Genomic DNA, 25,599 nt, shown 5'->3' with positions numbered 1-25,599 from the left:
ACTTTACTGACTGTTTCACTCGGCACATCTGTGCCACACCATTGCAATGCTATTTTATCTTTTATTTTGAATACCACCCTGGCGTTGATAAATTAATTTTGTGTGGCGAGTACTGAATGAAATATACTCACTTGTAATACAGCATACTACATTCCAAGATGTCTGCCATTGTTCAATCATCCAGTCATCGGTTGTCCTATGTTGATGTCGACTGAAGTAACTTTATCAATCACCATGTTGTACACAATCTTTCACGTGAACAAGGCTTTCGAGCTGAAACGCGTAGTGAATTAAAACACCCCTTTCAAGAGATCCCCGTTTGTGGTCTGTTCTTCTGAGAGCGTACGAAGAATTGCTTTCGCATCTTTGGATATATATATATATATATATTCACTGAAAAAACCATAGGTTTCAGGGGTGTTATAGTTAGCTGGAGCTAACTATAACTCGCGCGCCCGCCATGCACTGCTGATGACGTCACATATTACATCACTCATGACATGGTCAGTGACATCACTCATGACATCACTGATGACATCTCAAATGACAAATCCTTGTGATAGAGTGGCAGACCTCCTCTCACCCTAATATAACCTTTGATACACACATTCAAAAATAAAAATTTCAAAACAATGGACATACCAATACCAGTTACAACAACCTCTTCAGTAATTCTAAGATCCACATACACATCCACTCATTCACCAACAGTCCTATACAGTCACTCATACATGTACTCACTCATCATATGTACTCATACACCTATACATCCTGTTACACAATGCCACTCATCCATAGAGTTACTCACACACATAGTCACTCATGCTAATAAAGAATCAAACATACATTTACTTGCATATACAGTTATACACACACCACCACACTTACTTCTACGGAAACTTACACATACTTAGTCTTTTAAACAATCAATTATAGAAACACATACTTATTCATACAGGAACTCTTTCAATCTCTCACTCTCACATATACTCACTTATATACACCAATAGTCACATATACTAGTTTAAAACATATGTAGTTACTCATAAAGACACTATTGAGACAGTCATTCACTCACTAACACACCCATGCACACACTCATCCACCCATACAGTCTTGCACACATGCTGTCTTCAACACATACAAACAGTGAGTCACTCATTCATGCACTTATGCACTACGTAATACCCCCCACCGAACCATACAGACACTCAGACACTCGTACTGATACTCAAAAGACCAACTAATAGCCTATATAGACTACTCACCAACCCATGCAGCCACTTATACACAAAGTGAGAGACTGATAGAGATATTTACATATTTAAACATTACTCACTAAGCCATGTATTGACTAAGATACACTTAATCAGTCAGTTATACAATATATTTTACAAAAACAAATCATCCATTTAGAAACTTATATACCCATTTATTCTTCCATCGACCTTGAGATATACAAATATAAAACATATTTAATTTTCAGAAAAACAGACATTCACTAAATGATGATGTCATCAGTGATGTCATCAGGGATGTCATTTGAGATGTCATCAGTGATGTCATTAGTGATGTCATGAGTGATGTCACTGACCATGTCGTGAGTGATGTAATATGTGACGTCATCAGCAGTGCATTGCGGGCGCGCGAGTTATAGTTAGCTGAACTAACTATAACGGGGGAATTTCAATGGTTTTGTACAAGTGAAAGTCCAGCTAACTATAACACCCCTGAAACCTATGGTTTTTTCAGTGAATTTCTGAGGTTTTTTAAATGCTAATTCCTAACTATAACGTGCCTGAAACCTATGGTTTTTTCTGTGAATTTCAAAGGTTTTTTAAATGCTAATTTCTAACTATGCCTACATGTGAAGAATGAAGCAACAGAAGTCCTCAAAGACGAAGAAAAGTGCAGGAAGAAGGATAACGTGCAGAAAAAACAAAAAGAAGAGCAGAAAGAATCCTTGTTGCAAAATCATCCTGTACCCTCAACTTTTTCAGACGGATACTGGTGGTAAGTGAGTCTGACTAACCAGTCCTAGAGCCAGTGCTATGTTAAAAGACACTTAGAATACAGTGAAAACACCTACATACACTAGGGAACATTATGCGTTGGGGTCCCCCTGTGATTAGCATGACCTCCTCTGTAAGCCCCTAGTATATAATAGGGCAGGGGGATTAAAACTACCTCTTAAAACAGGCCACAGGGCATTTTTGCACACGTTAACTCAGGCCCCGTCCCCTCCCTTCACCACTGTGTAAACACGCCCTGTGTCCGTTTTTAGTTGGGAGATTAAGTTCATTTGAATCCTGAGGGTCCCTAGGGTCCAACTAGCCCACTGGGTACCTCCAGTAAGTGCCACAGAGCTGCGTTGCAGAGAGGTGTAAAAAGTGGCACAGCCTGGACCACCTCTCTGCAATGCAGCTCAGTGGCGCTTACTGGAAGCACTTGGTGGACTAATTAGCCCCCAGGGGCCCTCAGTATTGAAGGGAAATTATATCCCCAATTTAAAACGTTTCATAGTGCGTGTTTGCACACGTCACCTCAGGCCCCGTCCCCTCCCTTCACCACTGTGTAAACGCGCCCTGTGGCTGTTCTAAGTTGAGAGATTAAGTCCCCTTGAATCCTAAGGGTCCCTAGGGTCAAACTAGACCACTAGGTACCTCCAGTAAACGCCACAGAGCTGCGTTGCAGAGAGGTGTAAAAAGGGGCTTGACCTCAGAACACCTGTCTGCAGCGCAGCTCCCTGGCGCATACTGGAGATGCCTGTTGGGCTAGTTGGCCCTCAGGGACCCTCAGTATTGAAGAGGACTTAATTCTCCAACTTACAAATCGCCAGGGGGCGCGTTTGCAGAGTGCTGCAAGGAGGGGGCGTGGACTCCGTCACGATGCCAATTTTTTAAGAAGGGGGGGCTGTGTGGTTCCCCTTCTTATTCTAATTTATTGGTCCTGATGACCCCATCCCCCAGGGCCTGTCTCCTAATTAAATTTTTTTGACCCCAATCCTCAGGGCCGGCCACTGTTTTTTATTATTTAAAACAAATATATATTTATAGACACACCTAGGACATGCTGGACAAACCGTACGTACCTATCACCATGACGATTTGAGTGATATTCATTAAAAGGCGACTATGCATACAATGAATCCACGTGGAATGTATTTACACCACTAGTGAAGCTATGACATGTCTGATGCCCTACCGTGCCTAATCCCGGTAGACACCCTTGTCGTTTATTTATACAAACATGGGTAGCTATTGACGGGCACATTTAATACACATGCACACCAAGCCATTCAAAGGGGATTCGACACAAATTCGACCAAAACTATGTAAGAAACCCCCCTCACGGTTAATAAAACACACATCCACTGCAGGATGTGTAATACTTTTTATTTTACTCTTTGGAAAGGGGACGAACATCACTTGAGAGTCACAGCGCGCTCCTGGCAGAGCCCAATGCTGTGTTACACTCACCATTGCCTGCCGAGTGCCACACACCTCTGTGTTGTATTACACCAGCTAGTGCATATGCTATGACACTCTCTAGCCCATGTGCACTGTAACACCACCCCGTGAATATGTCATGCCACACTTGTCTTCGCACGGGTTATATTGCCCCATCTAACGTGCCTTCCTCGATGCCTATGTTATAACGCACAGTGCTATGCCATACATATTACAATCTGGGATCCATATCTTTGTCACAGTGCATATGCAACGTTACACTCCCCAGCACATATTTTATATTACAACTTTAGAGACTAGTTAGGTTACACAACACTGCCCTTTGCATATTACACTCCAAGGCGCACATCGCATAGCACGCGCTAGTGCCTGTGCTATCTCGCGCTCTCCAATGAATCTGTCATTGCGCACAATGTATTGCATATTATATTTCACGCCCGGTTCATCTTATATCACACTTTTTGGTGCATAGTCTATACCATACACTATATCTAGTTTTCATTTTCAATCGTGCTCTCAGGACTATGTTCTATATAACACTGTGTTCACCTACCCTTTTCACGGGCATTACATTTTGCGATAGGGGGTGGAGGGTCAGGGGGTGTTTCTGCCAAGTGAGCCCGGAGTCACAGTCACAAACGTCCTCTTCTTCCTGAATAAAAGTGAGATTATGCTGCATACTTGTTCATATTTTAAGTACTTCGCACAGACACACGTTTTAAAAACAATAAAGTTCCTAATACCCGCCTTCTCTGAACAGTTAGCTTGCTGCCCCATCCCCCTCCTCCCTATCCTCTGTTGTGTGAATCCATGGACGAGCCTCCTCCCTCCTGCCATGCATGGTCTGATGTGCTGCCACTGCCCTCAATTTAGTATGATGTACCAGTCCCCTCCTCCTGCCCTCCATTGCCCAATTCTATGCCCCATCATAGACCTCCTGCTTAAACTCTGTGCTTAGCTTGTTGCCCCTATTCTCCTTCCCCCCTGCCCTCCGATGTCTTTGTGCATGCCCCTGCTCCATCCTTTTTGCCCACCATGTTCCATGGACCTGCCACTCCTATCTACTCTGAGTGTTCTGTTGAGCTGCCACTCCCCTCCCACCTGCCTAGCATTGTCAGATGACTGTCACCTGTCCCTACCACCTCCACCCTGCCTGCCCACATGCCGTGCCCCTATCCTCTTCCTCCTGTCCTACATGGTCCATTGTACTGCCACACCCTTCTGCCCTCCCTGGTCTGTTGTGCTGCAACTGCTCCTCCTGCCTGCCCCATGCGGTCTGTTGTGAGGCCCCTTCCCCTGAACTTTCTTGTCTGTGCACAGGTCCTGACCCTCCCTTCTATCCTCCATCGTCCTTTGTGCATGCCCCTGCACCCTCCTTCTTGCCCATCATAACCATTGTGCTGCCACTAACCCTCCCACTTGCCATGCATGGTCTTCTGTGCTGCCATGGCCCCTCCCACCTTCCCTGTGTGGTCAGTTAGCTGCCCCTGACCCCCTCCCACCTTGCCTCCATGGTCTGTGTGTATGCCATCACAGTCTCACTGTTGCTCTTCATGGTGTGTCTTGCTTCTAGTGCCCATCCTGCCTGACCTCCATGGCTATCTTGCTGCTCCTGCCCTGCCCCCTTGCCCCCAGCCCTCTGTTTACATGTGCAGACCCCTACTCCCTCCCTCCTGGCTTGTCTGTTCCATTGTAATGCCCCTGATCCGTCCCTCCTGCCCTTTATGGTCTGTTATGCTGCAGCTTTCTCTCCTGTCTGTCCATTATGGTCAGCTAGCTACCATTGCCTCTTGCCCCTCTGTTCTCTGTTGTCCATGTGCATGGTCCTGTCCCCTCCCTCTTGCATTCTATGGATTGTTGTGCTGCACTCCCGTCCCGCATGCCCTGTGTGGTGTATTGTGCTGCTGCAAACCCTGATGCCTGCCCTGCAGGGTCAGTTTTGTACACCTCTCCATGTCCCTCCTGTCCTCTGTTATCCAAGTCCATGTCCCTACCCCATTTCCTTCCATGATCCAATGTACCATACTTGTGAAAATTTTGAACTTGGTAAGAGGGAGATTTTGAAAAAAAACTGGGGTATTGATTTTCCCCTTTGAGTTACATTGAAAAAGAGGGGATTGTAGACAGGAGACAGATCAAATAAAGCCCATTTGAGCTTAAAAACATTGGACGTTTCCTGGCTGAATCGGGTCTGTTGGCATGTATGGTTGTACTACCATTGCCTCTTCCTTCTGCCCACAATGGTCTATTACATTGCCACAGCCTCTCTTGCAAGTCCTGTATTGTTGGTTTGTTGCCCCTGCCCCCCTTTCCACTGCCCTCCATAGTCTGTTGTGCTGCCACGGCCCTTCCTGCCTGCTCAGTGTGGTTAAATTGTTGCCTTTGCACCTTCCTACCTGCCTTCAATTTTCAGAGTCCGTGCCCCTGGCCTCTGCCTCTCAACAGTATCCTAATGAACAACTTGATTGCTAACATTCTATATTTATTACAAAAGTGTGGAACGCCTGACGTCATCTTGATGTAATCAAAACTGTAATACCTAGAGCATTTCCTTTAGAAATTACATATATGAGAGGGTCTTATTGGCATCAAAATTATGGTTAGTGCTCTAAAAGACTAAAATAAGGACATATTTTCTGAGTTTTCAAATAGCGACAAAGCACTTTTAAATTATTTGTTATCTTTATGTTTTTATATCCAGTTGACCACTTGATTAAATGTTGCACTTAGGGGAGAGGATGTGGTGTTACTTCCAGAACTGCAGACTTTGCAACTGGGGAATTCTGTGATTCTGGTCAAATCACTTAGTCTCCCCATCTCTACAACCAAAATGAATTTGTTCTTGTGTGATGTAACCAATGCTCATGTAAAGCACTCCAATACCTGACAAGTGTGCACTATATAACACTGCAAAAACACAAAATAATAAGTGTTCTGCACACTTCTGTCATTGGGCTATATTTGGGCTACATCTGGGTGATTTTGGACTACATTTGGGCTCTTTTTGTCTCCGGTGGCCATCTTGGGAGATTTATTTGTTATGAAGTTTCCTAATTTCCTCATGTACTGCAGTCTCCTCAGTAGGAAATGCTTTCAGTTTTTTACTTTGATTCCATCATGAAGGTATTCAGATATGTCAAACATTTGCCATAAATTCTGAAAGTTAGCACTCTAGTTGCTCATTAGATCACTGTAGTAAAACTACTGTTCACCATGGAAGTCTGCTCCTGGTATTAAAAGTGCATGTTTCAGTCTGCATGTCAGAATTTTTTAATGAAATAGAAGAGGATTTGAGAAGTCACTCAAAATGTGCCATCATTTTCTTTCTTCAGCATTAATCATAATTTCTATGGCAAATTGAACCCCCTCATTGTGTTCCTTTTTAAATTAAATGTTTTAAGTGTTACCAGTTTATTCCAATCAAGATGGCTTCAGGTGTGCCATACTTTTGTCATAATGAAGACAGTAAGCGCTCTAGTTGTTTTTAAGAACACTCGGACATTCTGTCATTGGGCTATACTTGGGCTACATCTGGGTGATATTTGGGCTACATTTGGGCTCTTTTGTCTCTGGTGGCCATCTTGGGAGACTTATTTGTTATGAAGTTTCCTAATTTCCTCATTTACTGCAGTCTCCTCAGTAGGAAATACTTTCAGTTTTTACTTTGATTCCATCAAGAAGGCATTCAGATGTGTCACACATTTGCCATAAATTCAGAATGTTAGCACTCTTTTTGCTCATTAGATCACTGTAGTAAAGCCACTGCTCACCAGGGAAAACTGCTGCTGGTATTGAAAGTGCATGTTTCAGTCTGCATGTCAGAATTTTGTAATGAAATAAAAGAGGATTTCAGAAGTCAAAATGTGCCCTAGTTTTTCTTTCTGCAGCACTAATCATACTTGTTATGGAAAAATGAACCCCCTCATTTTGTTCCTTTTTAAATTAAATGTTTTAAGAGTTACCACTTTAATCCAAGCAAGATGGCTTCAGGTGTGCCATACGTTTATCATAAGTAGGACTGTTAGCGCTCTAGTTGTTCTTTGGAACACTCTGGGAAGCTGCAGTAGAACACAAAGGAATCAACTGACAGTCTCTGCCCTTGTTGGATGTACATGTTTTACTGAGAATGTCAGACTTCATTCTCACATGACTGAGAAAGATAATGTGAATTTACAGAAAATAAGCTCTCATGTTTAGCTTATAGATCACCTTCCAAACCTCTGTGGGAAAAGCATGAGAAAATATTTTTCTCTCAATCATGATATCCCAGCAGAAGGCTTTTTCACATGGTGAAATCACCTTAGAACATACCACAATTCCTAAAATGAGTATGGTACCATCAACAAATGATTTATAATGTAACTAAAGTCTTAAAACCTTCTATTAACTGCAATGCTTTTTGCGACCGCCAGTAGATAATATATATATACATATATATATATATATATATTCACTGAAAAAACCATAGGTTTCACACATGTTATAGTTAGCTGGACATTTTACTGATAAAAAACCAATGAAATTCCCCCGTTATAGTTACTGTAGGCAACTATAACTCACGCGACCGTAATCCTCTGCTGATGCTAATACTGTATTTAGACACTTATTTGCCCATGTCTTCTTCCATTAAATTTTAGCTATACATATATTACAAATATTTTTTTTTCATAAAGACACATATGTCATCAGCAGAGGATTACGGTCGCGTGAGTTATAGTTGCCTACAGTAACTATAACGGGGGAATTTCATTGGTTTTTTATCAGTAAAATGTCCAGCTAACTATAACATGTGTGAAACCTATGTTTTTTTCAGTGAATTTGCAAGGTTTTTTAAATGCTAATTCCTAACTATAACGTGTGTGAAACCTATGGTTTTTTCAGTGAATTTGTACGGTTTTTTAAATGCTAAGTTACTTTACGCCATTTGTGGCATGCGCGCCCACTTAACGCAGTTCGTTCCGTGCGCGCGCGTAACGGTGCCCACGTTACGCTAGATGGGCCATGAACGCACGATGCGCTTCGCGCACCGTGCGCACATGGAGGACATATGATGAGCATCGTTGTGACAGGTAAAATATATGTTTTGTTTAGCTCTAATAAGCCATGCAGAAAAGGTTTATTATTTCTTACCGTACGCGTACGGTAAGCGTAATCGGCGAAATTTTCGAAAAAATTAAAATTGCCTTTTTTCACTTGGGGGATCGTTGGGGACTCCCTCGACATGGCTAGGTGCTTGGGAGCTGTGTAAACAGCCCCTTTACATGTTTTTGCACTTGGTTTTTCAACCCCCTGTCAGAGTGCGAGAGAGAAAATGGCGGCCGCCGCTTCCTGGTTTCGACCGATTCGAATGTTTACTAAGATCTAAGGGCCAATCAGAATCGCGCTCGCGCACGCCACCGTACGCATACGTAAGCGCACCGTAAGCGCACCGTACGCTGGCACAGATATATATATTGATTTAAAGGCTATTTTCTCAGAATCTACTGAACAGATTTACACCAAACCTACAAAAGGCACTTCCTTGACCTGAGGACTACCTCTCTGCCAAATTTCAAGTAATTCTGTTCAGCCGTTCGGGCTGTAGCTGTGTCTAAAGGTCCTATGGAAAAATGCATGGGAAAAATGCGTTTTGGGACCCCCCTTTTATCTCAGCCCCCGCTTGAAGAATCCCCCCGAGACTTTCAGGGTAGGAGCGGAGCGTAGCGCCCCACCTATTTTGAAAAATTCGCGAGGATTTGTCAACCGGCGCCAAAGTTATTCAAAATAGAATGTTGCGGATTTCCTATGGAAACGTGGTCCTAACTATAACTACCTACTGGCGACCGCCAGTAGGTAATTTATATACATATATATATACATATATATATATATATATATATATATATATATATATATATATTACCTACTGGCGGTCGCCAGTAGGTAGTTATAGTTAGGACTGTGTTTCCATAGGAAATCTGAAAATTCTATTTTGAATAACTTTGGCACCGGTTGACGAATCCTCGCGAAATTTTCAAAACTAATGGGGCGCTACGCTCCGCTCCTACCCTGAAAGTCTCAGGGTGATTCGTCAAGCGGGGGCTGAGAAAAAAGGGGGGTCCCAAAACGCGTTTTCCCCATGCATTTTTCCATAGGACCTTTAGACACAGCTACAGCCCGAACGGCTGAACAGAATTACTTGTAATTTGGCAGAGAGGTAGTCTGCAGGTCAAGGATGTGCCTTTTGTAGGTCTGGTGTAAATCTGTTCAGTAGTTCCTGAGAAAATAGCATTTAAATCAATATATATATCTGTAAGCGCGCTCCGTGCGCTTACCGTGCGCTTACGGTAAGCTTACCGTACGTGTACGGTGCCGTGCGCGAGCGCGATTCTGATTGGTTGTTAGATCAAAGTAAACATTCGAATCGGTCGAAACCAGGAAGTATCGGCCGTGGTGCTTCCTGGAGGTACCTGGTGGGCTTGTTGGCCCCCAGGTGACCGCAGGATTGAAGAGGAATTAATTCCCCAACTTCAAACGCGCCACAGGGCGTGTTTGCACACATCACCTCAGGCCCCGCCCCCTTCCTTTACCATTGTACAAATATTCCTATAAAATCAGCCGAACTACGAATTCCGATTTACTCACCTGCTATCAGGAGAGAACCCAGTGCTGCATCTTTTAGACCAGCACTGACCCTGAAAAGTAATTCTAAGCATACTTACCAGTAACTTGTATTTCCTTCCATAGGAATCAATTGTGTGGTTTTCAGCAGAAACGTTTCTAAGTGTCTATTTTCACAAACTAGAAATATTCCTAAAAAATCGTCTGTATGACTTAAGCACATTCTTTCAACTGTTTACATGAGATTCACCTGTGCTGGATCCAGGATCCACCACTGAGTAAGAAAAAGTAACAATAACACTACTTACCTGCTAAGTGAACTTTCTGCCATAGGATAACCTTGGTGATTCTATGTGAAAATTTTTCTAAGTGTCAACTTTTAAAATACAATAATAATCCTTAAAAATCACTACTGTAACCAAAACGCTTTTACTCAACTGTTTACAGGAGATGTCCAAGGACTGAATCTAGCATCCAGTCCTGTGGTTAGAAAAGTAATCCATAAAGTAACTAATTGCATTTGACTATAAATTCACATTGAGCTCAATGTTGCTTTGTGTTTGAAATTGTGTTGCCTATTGCAACAACTGTAACTACTGTACTTAAAAGTCTACTGCCTATTTGTCAAGTATTTAAACTAAAGTAATTCATTCTGAGAAAGTATATTTGTATTGTAATGTATAATGTAATAAAAAAAATATCTAAAAATAAACAGTTTAAACAATGTAGTAAATCAGTATGAAAAAAATCAGTATAACAATTAATACATAAAAAATTGTCATTTACAAAACCTTTGAAATTCACTGAAAAAAACATAGGGTTCAGGCCTGATATAGTTAGGAATTAGCATTTAAAAAACCTTTGAAATTCACTGAAAAAACCATAGGTTTCAGGCCTGATATAGTTAGGAATTAGCATTTAAAAAGCCTTTGAAATTCACTGAAAAAACCATAGGTTTCACGCCTGATATAGTTAGGAATTAGCATTTAAAAAACCTTAGAAATTCACTGAAAAAACAATAGGTTTTAGGGGTGTTATAGTCAGCTGGACATTTCACTCGAACAAAACCATTGAAATTCCTCCGATATAGTTAGTTGTACTAACTACATCTCGCGCACCCGCAATCCACTACTGATGATGTCACATATTACATCATTCATGACATGGTCAGTGACATCACTGATGACATCTCAAATGTCCCACAGGAGGCAGAGAGCCGGCTAGGACCGTGAGTGCCTTGAGGCCCCCTGCGTTTCCGGGGAAAAAGAGCAGAAAGAGGCAAAATAAAGGTCAGAAACAAGCAGAAAGAGGCAGAATAAAGGTCAGCAAAGAACAGAAAGAGGCAAGATAAAGGTGAGAAACGAGCAGAAAGCGTCAGAATAAAAATCAGCAACGAGCAGTAAGAGGAAAAACAAAGGGCAGGAATTAGCAGAAAGAGGCAAAATAAAGGCGAGCAACAAGCAGAAAGAGCAAAATAAAGGTGAGCAACGAGTAGAAAGAGGCAGCATAAAGGTCAGCAACGAGCAGAAAGAGCCAAAATAAAGGTGAAAAACGAGCAGAGTGAGGCAGAATAAAGGTAAGAAGGGTGCAGAAAGAGGCAGACTAAAGGTCAGAAACAAGTTGAAAGAGCAAAAACAAAGGTGAAAAACAAGCAGAAAGAGGCTGAATAAAGGGCATCAACAAGCATAAAGAGGCAAAATAAAGGTGAGAAGCGAACAGAAAGTGGCAGAATATAGGTCCGAAACGAGCAGCTAGAGGCAAAATAAAGGTGAGAAATGAGCAGTGAGAGGCTAAATAAAGGTCTGCAGCAAGCAGAAAGAGACAAACTAAAGGTCAGAAAGAGGCAGAGTAAAGGTCAGAAACGAGCAGCAAGAGGCAAAATAAAGGTGAGAAACGAGCAAACAGAGGCAAATAAAAGTGAGAAACTTGCAGAAAGAGGCGAAATAGAGGTCCGAAACCAGCAGCCAGAGGCAAAATAAAGATGAGAAATGAGCAGAAAGAGGCTAAATAAAGGTCTGCAGCAAGCAGAAAGCGGCATAATAAAGGTCAGAAAGAGGCAGAGTAAATGTCAGAAATGAGCAGCAAGAGGCAAAATAAAGACGAGCAGAAAGAGACAGAATAAAGGTCAGAAACTGGCAGAAAAGGCAAAATAAAGGCAAGGAACGAGCAGAAAGAGGCAAAATAGAGGAAAGAAACAAGCAGCAAGAGGCAAAATAAAGGTGAGAAATGAGCAGAAAGAGGCAAAATAAAGGTCAGCAACGAGCAGAAAGAGGCAAAATAAAGGTCAGCAACAGCAGAAAGAGGTCAAATAAAGGGGCGAAACGAGCTGCAAGAGACAAAATAGAGGTCAGAAACGAGCAGCAAGAGATAGAATAAAGGTCAGGAGCGAGCAGAAAGAGGCAAAATAATGGGCAGAACAAGCAGAAAGATGCAGAAAAACGAGGAGAAAATGAGCAGAGGAGGCACAAAACCGAAGGCAGCAGAGAGTAGCCGACTGCACTTAAGCTGGACAGGAGGACTGTCACAGGGGCAGCTGACACGAGGACCTGCTCCTGTGTGCCCCCCTTACTTTTTTACTGCACACCTACTGATAGACCACTCATACACTCATGCCCCACTCACAGACCCACTCACACCCTCACACACCCACTGGCAGACACACTCAGACACTCATGCATCCACTCACAGATCCATTCAAGCACTCACTCAGGCATTCATAGACACACTGAGAGACATCCATCCACTCACAGACCTTCAAAGACACTCATGCACCCACTCACAGACCCAGAGAGAGACTGACAGACCGACTCACAGACCCACTCAGATACTCATGCACCCACTCAAAGACCCACTCAGACACTTGCATCCAGTCACAGACCTATTCAGACACTCATGTGCCGACTCATATTCCCACTCAGACACTCATCACCCACTCACAGATCCACACAGGCACTCACACCCATTTACACAGCCATGTACACACCCATACAGCCATACACACACCTACAAAACTACTCACACACCACTCAAAGATCCATAGAGTCACTCACATACCTACTCTCAAATATTAGAGGTTACAGTTAGAAAATAAAATCTAAAACACTTTGAAATTCACTAAATAATCTAAAGGTTACCAATTTGAGCTAGAAACAACAGTTTTTGGGAACTGTGCAAATTCTGCAAGTTATGTTGCAAATGTAGTAAATCAATAATTAAGTTAATTAAAAAACAATACATCCTTGGTACCATGTGTAATATGGTCCTATATTGGCGTTTCGGGTTCTGGTAACATTTACTAACCACTCAACCTTCAGCCTTCTGGTGTACGATGACACCAAAACCCATAGATGGCAATACTGAACCATATTACATTGTTACATAATACGTATACTACATACATACTCACACACATGCACACATGTATTTATGCCATGTCAATGAAAATAAATGTGGCTCAGTTACATAAGTAATTTAGAGTAACTGTACTAATAAACATAGATTTAAATATTTAGTACTACAGTACAATGATGACGTTCTAATGAATTACCACTGTACAGCAGAATTGGCACAATATAAACACTATTTACAGCCTCATAGATTGCATATTGCAATTACTTTACACATGGAAACAAATCTTCTAACAGTCTTGGGACTTTTAAATTAAATGTTACCATACTTTTAAATCCTTTTTTATGTGGTTCTGGTAAATGTCTTCTTTAAAATGATACACTTGGAAAAAATGGCATGGCATAAACCATACATGCAGATGCGCAAAATGTAATATGCTGTTTATTACCATTGCTGAAGGAGAAGATAGACATCATGACTTACTAGAGGTTTCACTTCTCACATGTCATGGCTCCTTCCCAAAAATAAATCATACACATACATTTTAATACTTAATTAAAGACACATATTTCATCACCTGTTTTATTTACACACATTAAGCCACAGAGATATAACCAAAACAACCTATCCACTTTTCCATACATGAATCTTTTAGTGTATGGAAAGAAAATACATATTACATTTCTGAGAATGAATTAGTCGAACATAGATCCAACTACTATACACCTAGACAGTGCACCCAAACATTAACCAAGAAGGTACTATGTGTCATCAAAAATGTTGCATGGTTCTAGTGTCACAACTCAATGTAGGAGCAGGAAGTCATAGTGCCCTTCTAAATAAATCCTGTGGATGAGGTCTATGGGACTGATTATGAGTGGACCGCCAAGCCCCTGGTGCACCCACCCATCAGATTCCAAGTTGAATCCAGGGTGGGCGGGCGGTGCTGCGGCGACAGCGGTGTTAGGCTCATAGGAGAACCTTAACACCAGACCGCCGCCATGAGAGTGCCTGCAGCACATTCCTGCACGGTGTTGCATGCACCATGTCGTGCATGCCACAACGTTTCCAAGGGAGCACAACATTTAGCCGCCCGCATGCACCATAGGCCCAGAATCGGTAGGCCCTGCATTTCCGCCACTCTTTTCATGGTGGGCTCCCCGCCATGAAATGGGCAGTGGATATGCAAGTTGGAATATGCTTGGCAGTGCCGCATTGGCACCGCCAGTATATACCTTCCCCTTTCTTCATCACCACCGCCGTGGGATACTCAATCCCGTATCCTGGCAGAGGCGGTAGTCCTGTGGCGGTCCGACCGCCACACTCCAAAGTCAGCGGGTGGACCCACAGGGCTGGTCAGACTGCCACCACAAGTATGGCAGTCCCAGGACCGCCATACTCGTAATAGGCCCCTATGTGTTTCGGCAAAGAGTCATATGTTGCCTTTGTCAAGACAAACAAAACCTTCAATCTTCGTCTTTTGTCACAAATACAAATGATAACCACATTATGATTAGGAGGCTCATGGGGTTGTAAACATAAAGGTAAAGTGCAAATATAAAATTTATATTTTGAGTTTTTTGGGTGACTTTACCTAACTATCTGCAAACCACACACACACTTTGCAGCCACAAAGCAATGACAACTTTTTATGGTCTCAAGATTTTACCTTGCTCCGAAGGCTGGTTCCTGCAGGGACTGGACAGTTGTCTTTTACCCTGTAAGAGGCACCATAGTTTACTATTAAAAATTATAATTAGGTATCATGATTATGATTGCCATACAAAATGTAGATGCAAAGGGATTCCACAAAGTTACATTAATAGGTTTGATGTAAATAATATAGGCCTCAATGAGAGGTTAGAACCAGGACAAGCATCAAAAATCAAAAAAGCCTCCTACTATTTATTCCCCAGTTTCTCTGAAGGGGTGGGCCTGGTGGCCCGCCAATTCCTGCTCACCCAGTGCAGAAATTGTTTTGGCAGGGTCCCCCTTTTTAAGGCAACCTTTCTGTTTGGAAAATTCACATTAACCATGATGGCCCCAGAGAGAAAAATCCTTGAAATGTCTCAACCCATGGTGTCAATAGTTAGATGATTCCTGAAGATGGACTCCTGCTTTTGTGGTCTATCATCAGGGATCACAAAAGTGATGACAAGTCAGAAATGCCAACATGGCATGGTGAACCAGAGGTCACAGATCAATTTTCTCCGAGGGGTCTTCTCTCATGTGTGCGGGAGCCATTTAGGGAGGAAAAATGTCTAAAACCATGCAGACATGAGTAAATTTAGGAGCTCAGCCATTGCTGGGATAGTAGAGCTGCTGCTACCGCCGTAACTGTGGTTCCATGAACTGGTGCCAAAGTAGAAATAAGCCCCTATATACCTAACGCAAATTTTACAATAGTTTGTTCAATGGTCTAACATCTGGGGAATGACCAAAGAAGAAGTAGTAAATGAAACCTTTTTCATAGGAACATAGAACATTGCTTTCTAAATGAAAGCCCACTTACAGTTTGATATAAATTCTAAGGGGCATAGACGAAGAAAGGAAGCCATTGCTGTGGCTCACTAGAATGACAGCGACATTTTCAGAACTCATTAGCTGTGGGACTTTGAATGCAGAAAAGTAAAAGCTGGACATAAGCTGAGGATTGGATTTGTGATTAAAAAAAACTCAGCATGGTAAATATTACTAATGATGTGTTCTTTGGGTTGAAGAAAGGTGAGCTCCAGTACAGGATTGATAAGTGCTATTGTAGCAAAGTGAAAAAGATTTTATAGATTTCATTTAACATGATCTAAGACATCGGTATAATTATGGTCTTCGGACTTAAGGCAGAAAGGGGTATCTATCCATAGCAAATTTTCTAGATAACTACTGACTAGGAACAGTAGCTTTTTGCTGCTCAATTGAGTGTGGGGCCAACAGTCATGTCAGGACTTCAGAGTTTCTGACTCCAAGTTAATCAGTCATCATTTGAAAGACGGAGACTTTCTAGGTTGCACTCTTCAATTTCCGGATGATTTGAGTGTTGACTGCAGTCACAGTAAGTAAGGCAAAATGACTGGATCAAGGTGAGACTATGGCTGAGATAGGTCTGGGGACAACAGGAGCAATACTGGAGCTAAGAGGAACTCCAGAAAGAAAAGGGCGAGGGGGAGAGTTCATGAGGCAGAGAGATGAGCTGAATAGATTTAGATCTAGCCCGCTCCTAAATGCCCATCTTGGAGCGTCATAGGAGGAGGGTTGAGTGATGTGTTCAGTCAAAGACCACAAATAAGTCTAGCACGAAAGATGTGGCAGCACCTTTTCTATCTGCCTGTGATTTAGTAAATCCCAAGTGTTGTTGAGAAGAGTTAATTCAGCCCCTGCAAAGAACACAAAAAAGCTTCTTGAGTGTTGGCACTGTGGGCTGCTGCCAATTTGCCTTTTGAATAGCTAACCCATAAAATACCTTCTCTGATAGAGCTGCAGCTCTTGGGGTTGTTACCATAATATTCAAACTAAAGGTCTAATTAAATGTTGGCAGCAAGGGTAGTCCATTGCAACACCAATGGAATACCCTTTCCGCCAGTAAAACCGCCCATCTGCCCGATTTAAAAGCGAGCAGACCTTTGGTGTAACAACGGCAAAGACTACTCCTTTTCTGCCATGGTTACACCTCTTTAATGGCTTAATGGAGTGAGGGCCATTGGGTTTGGAAGTGTATGTCCACCAACCTAATTTAGATGGGGGGACGTGGAAATCAGTTTTCACTGCCCATCACTTCCATGAAACACTCTGGTGGGAATGGCTGGTGAAAACTGCAAAATTTCCCCCTCACTATGGGAGACAGGGCAATGTTTTTTTTTTATTTTCAAAAACAAAGTTCACCATACGTCCGTGAAACTTTCAATGCATTTCTAAGAACCGCCATGATGGCAGTTCTTAGAAATGCTAGATATGTCCGCTGGCCCAACGGACATATCTGAATACAGCGGGTGGAGTACCCTTGGTATGGCCATGCCGACAGATGACACTGTCTGCCAATTTCGCCAATATAGAAATCGGGCTCTTAGCAAGGTTTAGATCATTTGTGGTGATTAGAAACAACTCAGGTTTCATAGAATGTATTAAAGAATGGTTTTGGTGCAAGTTAAATGGAAAATAGAAAAATTCCCAAAAAAGGACGGGGAGGCCAGGATCTGTTGGAGATCCAGCCATTCACAGGCTGCAATGACATCATTGAATTCAAAATGAGACTGAGGGAAGAAGACGCTCACTGAAGTCACCAAAGAGGAGTCCTCCAAGGAGGCAGAGAAATGAGTATAGAGGTCTGATGTAAACAATTTTGCATCACAGCAGGTGTCCAGATCCTGGTCTACAAACTTAAATAACTGCCAAGTATGTTCAAAGCTGTTGAGGAGGAGTTACATTTTCAGCTCAGGAGAAGTGTTGCTGGCATAATCCTGAAGAGTTCCTTGGAACGACGGTGGCAACATAGATGTGAAAGGAAAATTACCACTATTTAAATTTCCAGAGTTGCTCTTTGTATATTAGGATATTACATGTGATATTATGTTAAAGTAGGATAAGAACCATGCTCCTTTTATGCTCCAAAAATGATATACAGAAATGAGAGGACAGAGTTCGGTCATGCACAGGGCCGGACTGGCCGTAGCGGGCAATCCTCCGGTGCGCCACACGGGTGAGGGCCGGTTTTGGGCCCCTGGGGGCCGTTTTTGTTACAGGGCCGTTTTTGCAGCATATAGCTGCAAAATCGTCCCTGTAACAAAATCGGACGAAAACCGGCCCTGGCAAAGAGCTCAGCGGCACCCCCAAGCCCTGGGGGGGGGTCGGCCGAGCACTTTGCCAGGGCCGGTTTTGGTTTCCAGTCCGGCCCTGGTCATGCATTATATAAAGATACTGGTATTCGGAGATGATTAAAGGTCCATGAGTGAGACAGTGGTGTTGAAACCTATTTTTCAAAGATAGAATTGTCAGTAGCAAGGCAAGCAATCTTGTATCTATGTATGTATATATGTATATAGCATTTGCATAGAGTGAATCAAGTAATTAACCCCTTCGGTGCTCAGGACGGCCGGGAGCCGTCCTGAGACACAGTGGGCGTGTGCTCAGGACGGCTCCCGGCCGTCCTGACACCCACCCACGGTGGAAGCCCTGGCACCCCCCCCCCGTGGGACGCCCTTTAACATGCCCCACCGGGGAAGGCAGGGGAAGTCCTTCCCCTGCCTCCCCCCACCAAGGCACGCTGGCGTCATTTCAGGATACCGAATACACTGGAAGCCATTTCCTTCCAGTGCATAGAGGGAAGAGGAGGTAAGTTTCTCCTCTGGGAGGGTGGGGGCTACATTTTAAAAGGCATTGGAGGAAAGGAAGGGTTTTCCTTTCCTCCGATGTCTTTTAAAGAACATTCCTGCTGCAAGATTGCGCCTGGGGCGCGATCGTGCAGCAGGAATGCCCGTTTTTTTTTTTTAAATGCCCATTTTGTTTCAAGGAGCGGCCCTTGGGGGTGCAATATGTTCTGTATGATCTGCCCCCCTTGGTGGGGGGCAGATCTGTTTTTATAATGATATATGTGTGCCCCTGGGCCACCAATTATGTTTTTTGTAATTAAATGCCCATTTTGTTTCGGGGAGCGGCCCCTTGGGCAAGGGTCGGTCCCCTTGGGGGTGCAATATGTGCAGTTTGTTCTGCCCCCCTGGGGGGGGCAGATGGGTTTTTAAAGTGATATATCTGTGCCTACTGGGTCACCAATGATGTTTTGGTTTTTTTAAATGCCCATTTTGTATCGGAGAGTGGCCCTTGGGCAAGGGTCGCTCCCACAGAACTTTCCAGCACAGAAATGTGAGGACAATGTGGTTCTTTTGACAATTGTTTAGGTTTGCAAGGGATTCTGGGTAACTGAACCTGGTGAGAGGCAGTCAAGTCACCCCATCCTGGATTTCCCTGGGTGTCTAGTTTAAAAAAATGTATAGGTTTGCTAGGTTTCCCTAGGTGCCGGCAGGGCTAGGGTTAAAAAACTACAGCTAGGCACTTTGCCAAAAAAGGGTAATTTTTCACTGTGAAATTGTGGTGTCCACGTTACGCTTTGCGCCGTTTCCTGTCGGAGGCACTAGACCTACCCACACAAATGAGGTACCATTTTTCTTGAAAGACTTGGGAGAACGCGGGGTGGGTGGAAATTTGTGGATCCACGCAAATTCCAGAACTTTTCACCACAGAAATATGAGGAATTTTTTTTTTGACAATTGTTTAGGTTTGCAAGGGATTCTGGGTAACAGAACCTGGTGAGAGCCAGTCAAGTCACCCCATCCTGGATTCCCCTGGGTGTCTAGTTTAAAAAAATGTATAGGTTTGCTAGGTTTTCCTAGGTGCCGGCAGAGTTAGGGTTCAAAAACTACAGCTAGGCACTTTGCAAAAAAAGGGTAATTTTTTATTGTGAAAATGTGGTGTGTTCACGTTGCGTTTTGAGACGTTTCCTGTCGTGGGCACTATGCCTACCCACCTAAGTGAGGTACCATTTTTATTGGGAGACTTAGGGTAATTCAGATTTGTAAAGCAACTGTTATTACCTATTGACTTTCGATGCATTTCTGCCTTCCAAATGAAAGACAATGTGTAAAAGAAGTCATTTTGAAAAATGACCGATAATTCTCATGCTAGTATTCTCAATTTCGGAAATGTCCCAATATCTACTGTTTCCAAACTCTATATTTTGCTCCCATTACAGTAAAACATAGGTGTCTTTTATACCGATTTTTCCATGTATACATTTTCCCAGAATAATTGCTATATACCCGGTACATAATAAAAAACAATTGCAAGTCGCAGCTCAGTTTTTGGCTCTGGGTTCTTCGGGTTCTTGGTGAACCTACAAGTCATATATATCCCCACAACCAGTAAGGTCCAGCGGATGTAAAGGTATATTGCTTTCAAAAAGCTGTCACAATTAGAAGAATTTACAGGTGAAAACGTTGACACAAAAGGCTGTTTTTTTCAACTAATTTTAATTTTTTCCTATATTTAACTGTTAGTTTCTATAAAGAAATCTTGAAGGATCTACACAAATGACCCCTTGCTGAATTCAGAATTTTATTTAATTTTCTAAAATGTATAGTTTTCCAGGATCCATTATTGCTTTCATACCCATTTCTACCATTAACTGGAAGGAGGTTGAAAGCACAAAAAATAGCAAAAATAGGCTATGTCCCGGAAAAATGCCAAAACTGTGTAAAAATGTCGGGTTTTCTGACAAACGTCTGTCATTCCCTAAAAGCTGGGGAAATGGGGATTTCAGCCCCAGAAACCCTTTTTTATACCATTTGCAGGGAAAAACCCAGACGCTTTCATTTGCAGCTCTTTTTACCCATTTTTCCCCCCAAAAACAAAATTTTGCTGTATTTTGGCTACTTTCTGGGTCCCCTCCAGGGGAATCCACAAACCCTGGGTACCGTCAGAATCCCCATGATGTTGGAAGAAAAGGACGCAAATTTGGCGTGGATACCTTATGTGGTCAAAAAGTTACAGGGGGAAAGTGCAAACTACCCCAAATAGCCGAAAAAAGGCTTAGTACAGGGGGAAAAAGGCCTAGCAGCGAAGGGGTTAAGCTGCGAAGCGCTGTACATGGTTAAAGACAAGCATACAGTCAACGAGTAAGAGGAAAGGAAGCAGGGTTGTGAATGGTTACTGTACTGTGCTGCAGTGTTCTTGAAAGAGCAAGTCTTCATCACTCTCCTAAATTGGAGCAGCATTGGTGCAGTCCTGACGGATACTATGATGTTGTTCCTGATCCTGGGTGAATAGATAGTAAAGGCCTACTATCTTCTTTTGTCTTTTTTACACTTCCTAGCCTGCTTAGTCTGATAGTTTCCTGGCTGCAGGTATGCCAAGATCCACTATAGATGGTGAGCTTGTCCTCAAGATAAGCATGCATGCTGGTCATGATAGCTTTACAAATGATACAGTTGGTTTTGAAGATGGTGCAGGTCAGTAAGTTGAGGAAATGAAGTTCCTTCAGGATGGGAGTGATGTGACCATTTGTGTTCAGGCTGTGGGTGAGACACGCAGCGGAGTAGGGCATTACCACAATACAAATGCAAGATAACAAGGGCTTGAAAGGCAAAACTAATGCCACTTTCTGGAAGAAATGACTTGACTTTCTTTAAAAGAGAGAGCTAGCTGGTACCAGGACAGCTTTGTTTTTTGGCAACTTGTTCCTCGAGGGTGAGGATGGTGTCTAGGATGAATCCAAGTGACTTGGCATTCGGTGAATGTTAGGGTTTGAAGCTGTCAAGGTTCATGTCATTGAGCCAGGTTTGTACTATGTCTGGTTTATTGTTCTTGGCAAATAGCAGGAATTCTGTCTGTTAAGCTTTAGCCAGGAGCTGGGCATCCAGATCTGGATAATGTGCAAGCAGTGTTTGAGGCACTGGATTTATGAAGCAGAGTAGACTTTCAAGTAGAGTTGTGTATCATATATCATCTGCATATAGGTGAATATTTATGCTGTTATCTTTGAATAGAGCACCAAGCAGCTCCATTTAGAGGCTGAAGATGACAGGAGACAGTATGGAGCCCTGAGAAACACCACAGGTGACAGGAAGCTTATGTCACCTGGACGTGCCTGGTGTTAGAAAGGTAGGTGAACCAGTAAAGGACATTGCCTGTGAATCCCATTCAAGACACGAGGGTGTGTATGAGGGTGGGTTGTTTGACTGTGTTGAAGGCAGTAGAGAGGTCCAGCAATATCAGGAGGCAGAGGTCATCTTCCTCTGTGGTGAGGAGGGCATCATCTATGATGTATAAGGGTGCAGTCTCCATGCTGCAGAGTGATCTGAAGCCAGATTGGTAGCCATGCAAGAGATGGTTAGCACTGAAGTCTTGGAGTTGAAAGACTGCTTTTTCAATGATCTTGCTGATGAACCGTACGTGATTGATGGGCCGATAGTTGGCATGGCCATTATGGTATAGTGTAGGTTTCTTTAGGAGTGGGGTCCCGGACTGTCTTGAGAGCGTCTCAAAAAATGCTTTGAGCGAGGGTGACATTGAAAATGATAAGAGAGCATCTCTATAGAGAGCTTTGATGAAAGATGGTTGTAAGACATCATCTTCATAAAAATTGCCTTTAAGGGAATTGAGTATGTATAAATTGGGTTTCATGACTGTTTATTCCAAGGCAGGGATCAGTACTTAATTTATCCCAGTGGTTACAGGCGATGAGCACTGCATCATTTTTGGTGACTCATTTTTCATCTTTAGTAAAAAAAAGAGAAAGACAAAAGAAGGGAGCAAGAAGAAGAGCGAGAAAAATGTGGAAACAGTGACAAAGGAAGTAAGCAGAGATGAAAAGATAACTGAAAGAGTGAGATAAAATGGCAGGAAGTATAGTGTGGTGAAAGAAAGAGGCATTAGAAACTAGCTAGCCCCGGTGTCAGAAAGTGGGTTTTTAATTTGGGAAGAAGTACCCTTCCCAAGTTAATAAACACACCCTGGTCAGTTCACATCACATATCTCAGTGAAATGTTGCTCAAACCCTGATCGCAGTAAGAAATCCCAACCAAAAATTAACATTAATTTCAAGTAGAACCAACAATTATAAAGTCAAGAAAATGACACAGTAAAATTCCCAAAGCAATTTACAGCAATAGAGAAGAAATATCAAAGCCATCAAAATCAGATAAGCAGCACTAGAACGATGATTTTTTAAAGTTTTAAGGGAAATAGCATTTAGAAGAAGTAAAGTGACTGCAACCTAATTGCAATACCAGGCTGACCGTGATGGAGCAGAAGTTGGATAAGCCAAGTGGGTCACACCAGTCAAAGGTTTTACTTTGGGATACAGTTCATGAGCCCAGAAAAGTGTATTTTCCTCCTATGCTGGCTTTCTCTCCTCCAGGGCTAGGGCTCTCTGTCTCAGCCCTCTTGTGGGCTCTGTCTGCCACAGCCTTTGCCGCATTTGCAGCCAGTTCCAGCTGCGCCAACTGCAGCTTGAACTCCCTTTCAGATTTCCTGTCCTCCAGTTCCTCAGGGTACAGGGTGTGTTAGGACACATTGCATCCTGCACTAGACCTAATAGGGGACTTTACTCTTGTGTCTCCCTCTCTGATCTGGGGCAAGGGACAGAATGTTCTCCTCCCCTTCTATCTCTGGACCTTCTACAAATGTATCCTCCTCTTCTTCCTCCTCCCCCTCCATTTCATCCTACTCATCATTGGGGTGAAACACCCTCCTGCTCTTCAGTTGCTGCTTGCATTCTACGGACCTCCTCCCAGTTTCGGAGGGATATCTGGGGCTACAGTTTTTCTTTAAGCCTTTTGCCACCAACACGCGACTCTCCTTGCAATACTCTTTCAGCTGTGCCGTGGTGTAGTTTTCAAGGCTGCTGAGATCCAGCTCCACCTTTGCAGACAAGTCACATGTGCACAAAAAGACAGGACCACTCGCTATTATCTGGTTGTGCTAGACTTGGAGAATGGCACAAGTTCAGGCCAATCGCAATGGAGTGCGGTTTGTGTACAAGGACCAGGTTCCTGCTGAAGAGTTACCTTCTCAAGTCCAGGACAAGGAGTTCTGTTCGGATTGGAGGGTGACGCACGGAGGAGGCTTTTGGCATGAAGAGCAGGCCAAACATCGTGGACAGTCGTTGCTATAAAGTAAAGATCTGGTCATCGCTGGAACTTCACAATAGCAGTTGTCGCAGGCTGTCGTTTCTGTACCATGAAGTACAGGTATTGTGTTGCTGCCATTGTTGACAGTGGCTGTCAATAAAAAGAGAAGGTCTCACCAAAGCTTTGCATTGGGAGTTGTCACGAGTGGCAGAGTTTCGGTGAAAGCGGGTCTGTTCACCGTCGCTAGGTGCCCAAATCAAGGCAAGCAGGTACAGTCTGCCTTCTTCAGACAGCAAGGAAATCCTTCAAGCAGAAGGGTAGTCCTCTGGCAGAAGGGCAGTCCTTCTTCCGATTCTTCCACAGTTCCAGGAGTGTTCTTATGAGTGGCTTTGGTGGTCCACTATTTATATGTGGTGCCAGCCTTTGTGTGGAAAGTTCCTTCCATTCCCCACTGCCAAGGCTTCAAACTGTTTGGGATGACAACAGGTAGGGCAGACCTGGTGTTTGGTTCCTTTGTGTGTGTTGAAGGCAAAGCCCCTTGGAGGGTAAGTGAAGCTCACTACAGCTCCTACCCAGTCATCCTAGCAGAAAGGCACCATTTTTTGGGACAAGAAAGAACTAACTTTCTAAAAGTGGCATTTTCAGAATTTCAGCTCAGCATTCAAGAGTATTCTAAATTACAATTCACTTGAGTGTAAACATCATATCTCTACCTGCTTCCAATCTGAAGTTAGCACTTATTAAAAGAAGTAAGGTGAGCCAGTGTTGGTCGATGGGAGAGATAGGCGTTACAACCTTAGGGGTGACTTATAAGTATTAAAATTGAAGTTTTAGGTCTAGCAAAAGGTTTATTTTCCTGGTTGAAATGACTTTTCAAAACTGCACAGACAGCCTGCAGTGGCAGGACTGACACACGTTTTACAATGCTACTTTAGTGGGTTGCACAATTAGTGCTGCAGCCCACTGTAGCATTAAATTGACATGCCCAAAGTACATGAAGTACCATATGCTTGGGACCTACAAGTAAATTAAATACCAAATCAGTTGTAGGCCAATTATACCATGTTTAGGGAGAAAGCACAAGCATGTTACCACTGATTAGCAGGGGAAAATGCACATGGTCCTAAAAGCCAACAAAAACAAGTACAGTTATGGAAGGCAGATGAAGGCAAAAATCTGTGGTGACCCCGTAGAAAGGGCCAGGTCCAAAAGTATACCTGGAGCAGGCAATTAGGAGGCCAAACATAGAGAGCAGATTCTGTCCCTGGGTGCCAGCATGAGTCAGGACAAAATATGTTGTTCTACTCGGCCAAGACCCTTCACCTCTTCAAGTTTCACTGCAGTGCTTTTAACTGCAATCCAGCTAGAGGATAATGGTGCTCGGAAGATATATTTTGGTCATGTAGGTGGTTGGTGGAAATAAACACTGCAGCCCCAATACAACATTTAACTTACACCTATTAGTGCACTTCTTCTTGCAGACAGAGTACTCATCTTTTAATAAGTTTTCTTCCAAACTCCAGGAGTGTTCTGAGGTCCATGTCTTATTTTTGCTTCAGTCAGTGACT

The 25,599-nt window shown here is 43.0% G+C and overlaps 1 protein-coding gene across 2 annotated transcripts in view; it reads right to left on the bottom strand.

The window, feature by feature from the left end:
• BLK (BLK proto-oncogene, Src family tyrosine kinase) overlaps positions 1 to 25,599 on the bottom strand; it is a 608,293-nt gene that overhangs the window by 129,427 nt on the left and 453,267 nt on the right. For both annotated transcript variants that reach the window (XM_085610428.1, XM_085610427.1), the window contains one exon: positions 15,088 to 15,136. In XM_085610428.1, the coding sequence (XP_085466554.1) occupies positions 15,088 to 15,136 (49 nt within the window). The remainder of the gene's footprint in view (positions 1 to 15,087; positions 15,137 to 25,599) is intronic.

The sequence above is a fragment of the Triturus cristatus genome, chromosome 6 (assembly GCF_964204655.1).
Source record: "Triturus cristatus chromosome 6, aTriCri1.1, whole genome shotgun sequence".
Classification (NCBI taxonomy): domain Eukaryota; kingdom Metazoa; phylum Chordata; class Amphibia; order Caudata; family Salamandridae; genus Triturus; species Triturus cristatus.
Note: the sequence above shows the minus strand (reverse complement) of the source record. Positions and strands in the feature narration are given on the sequence as shown.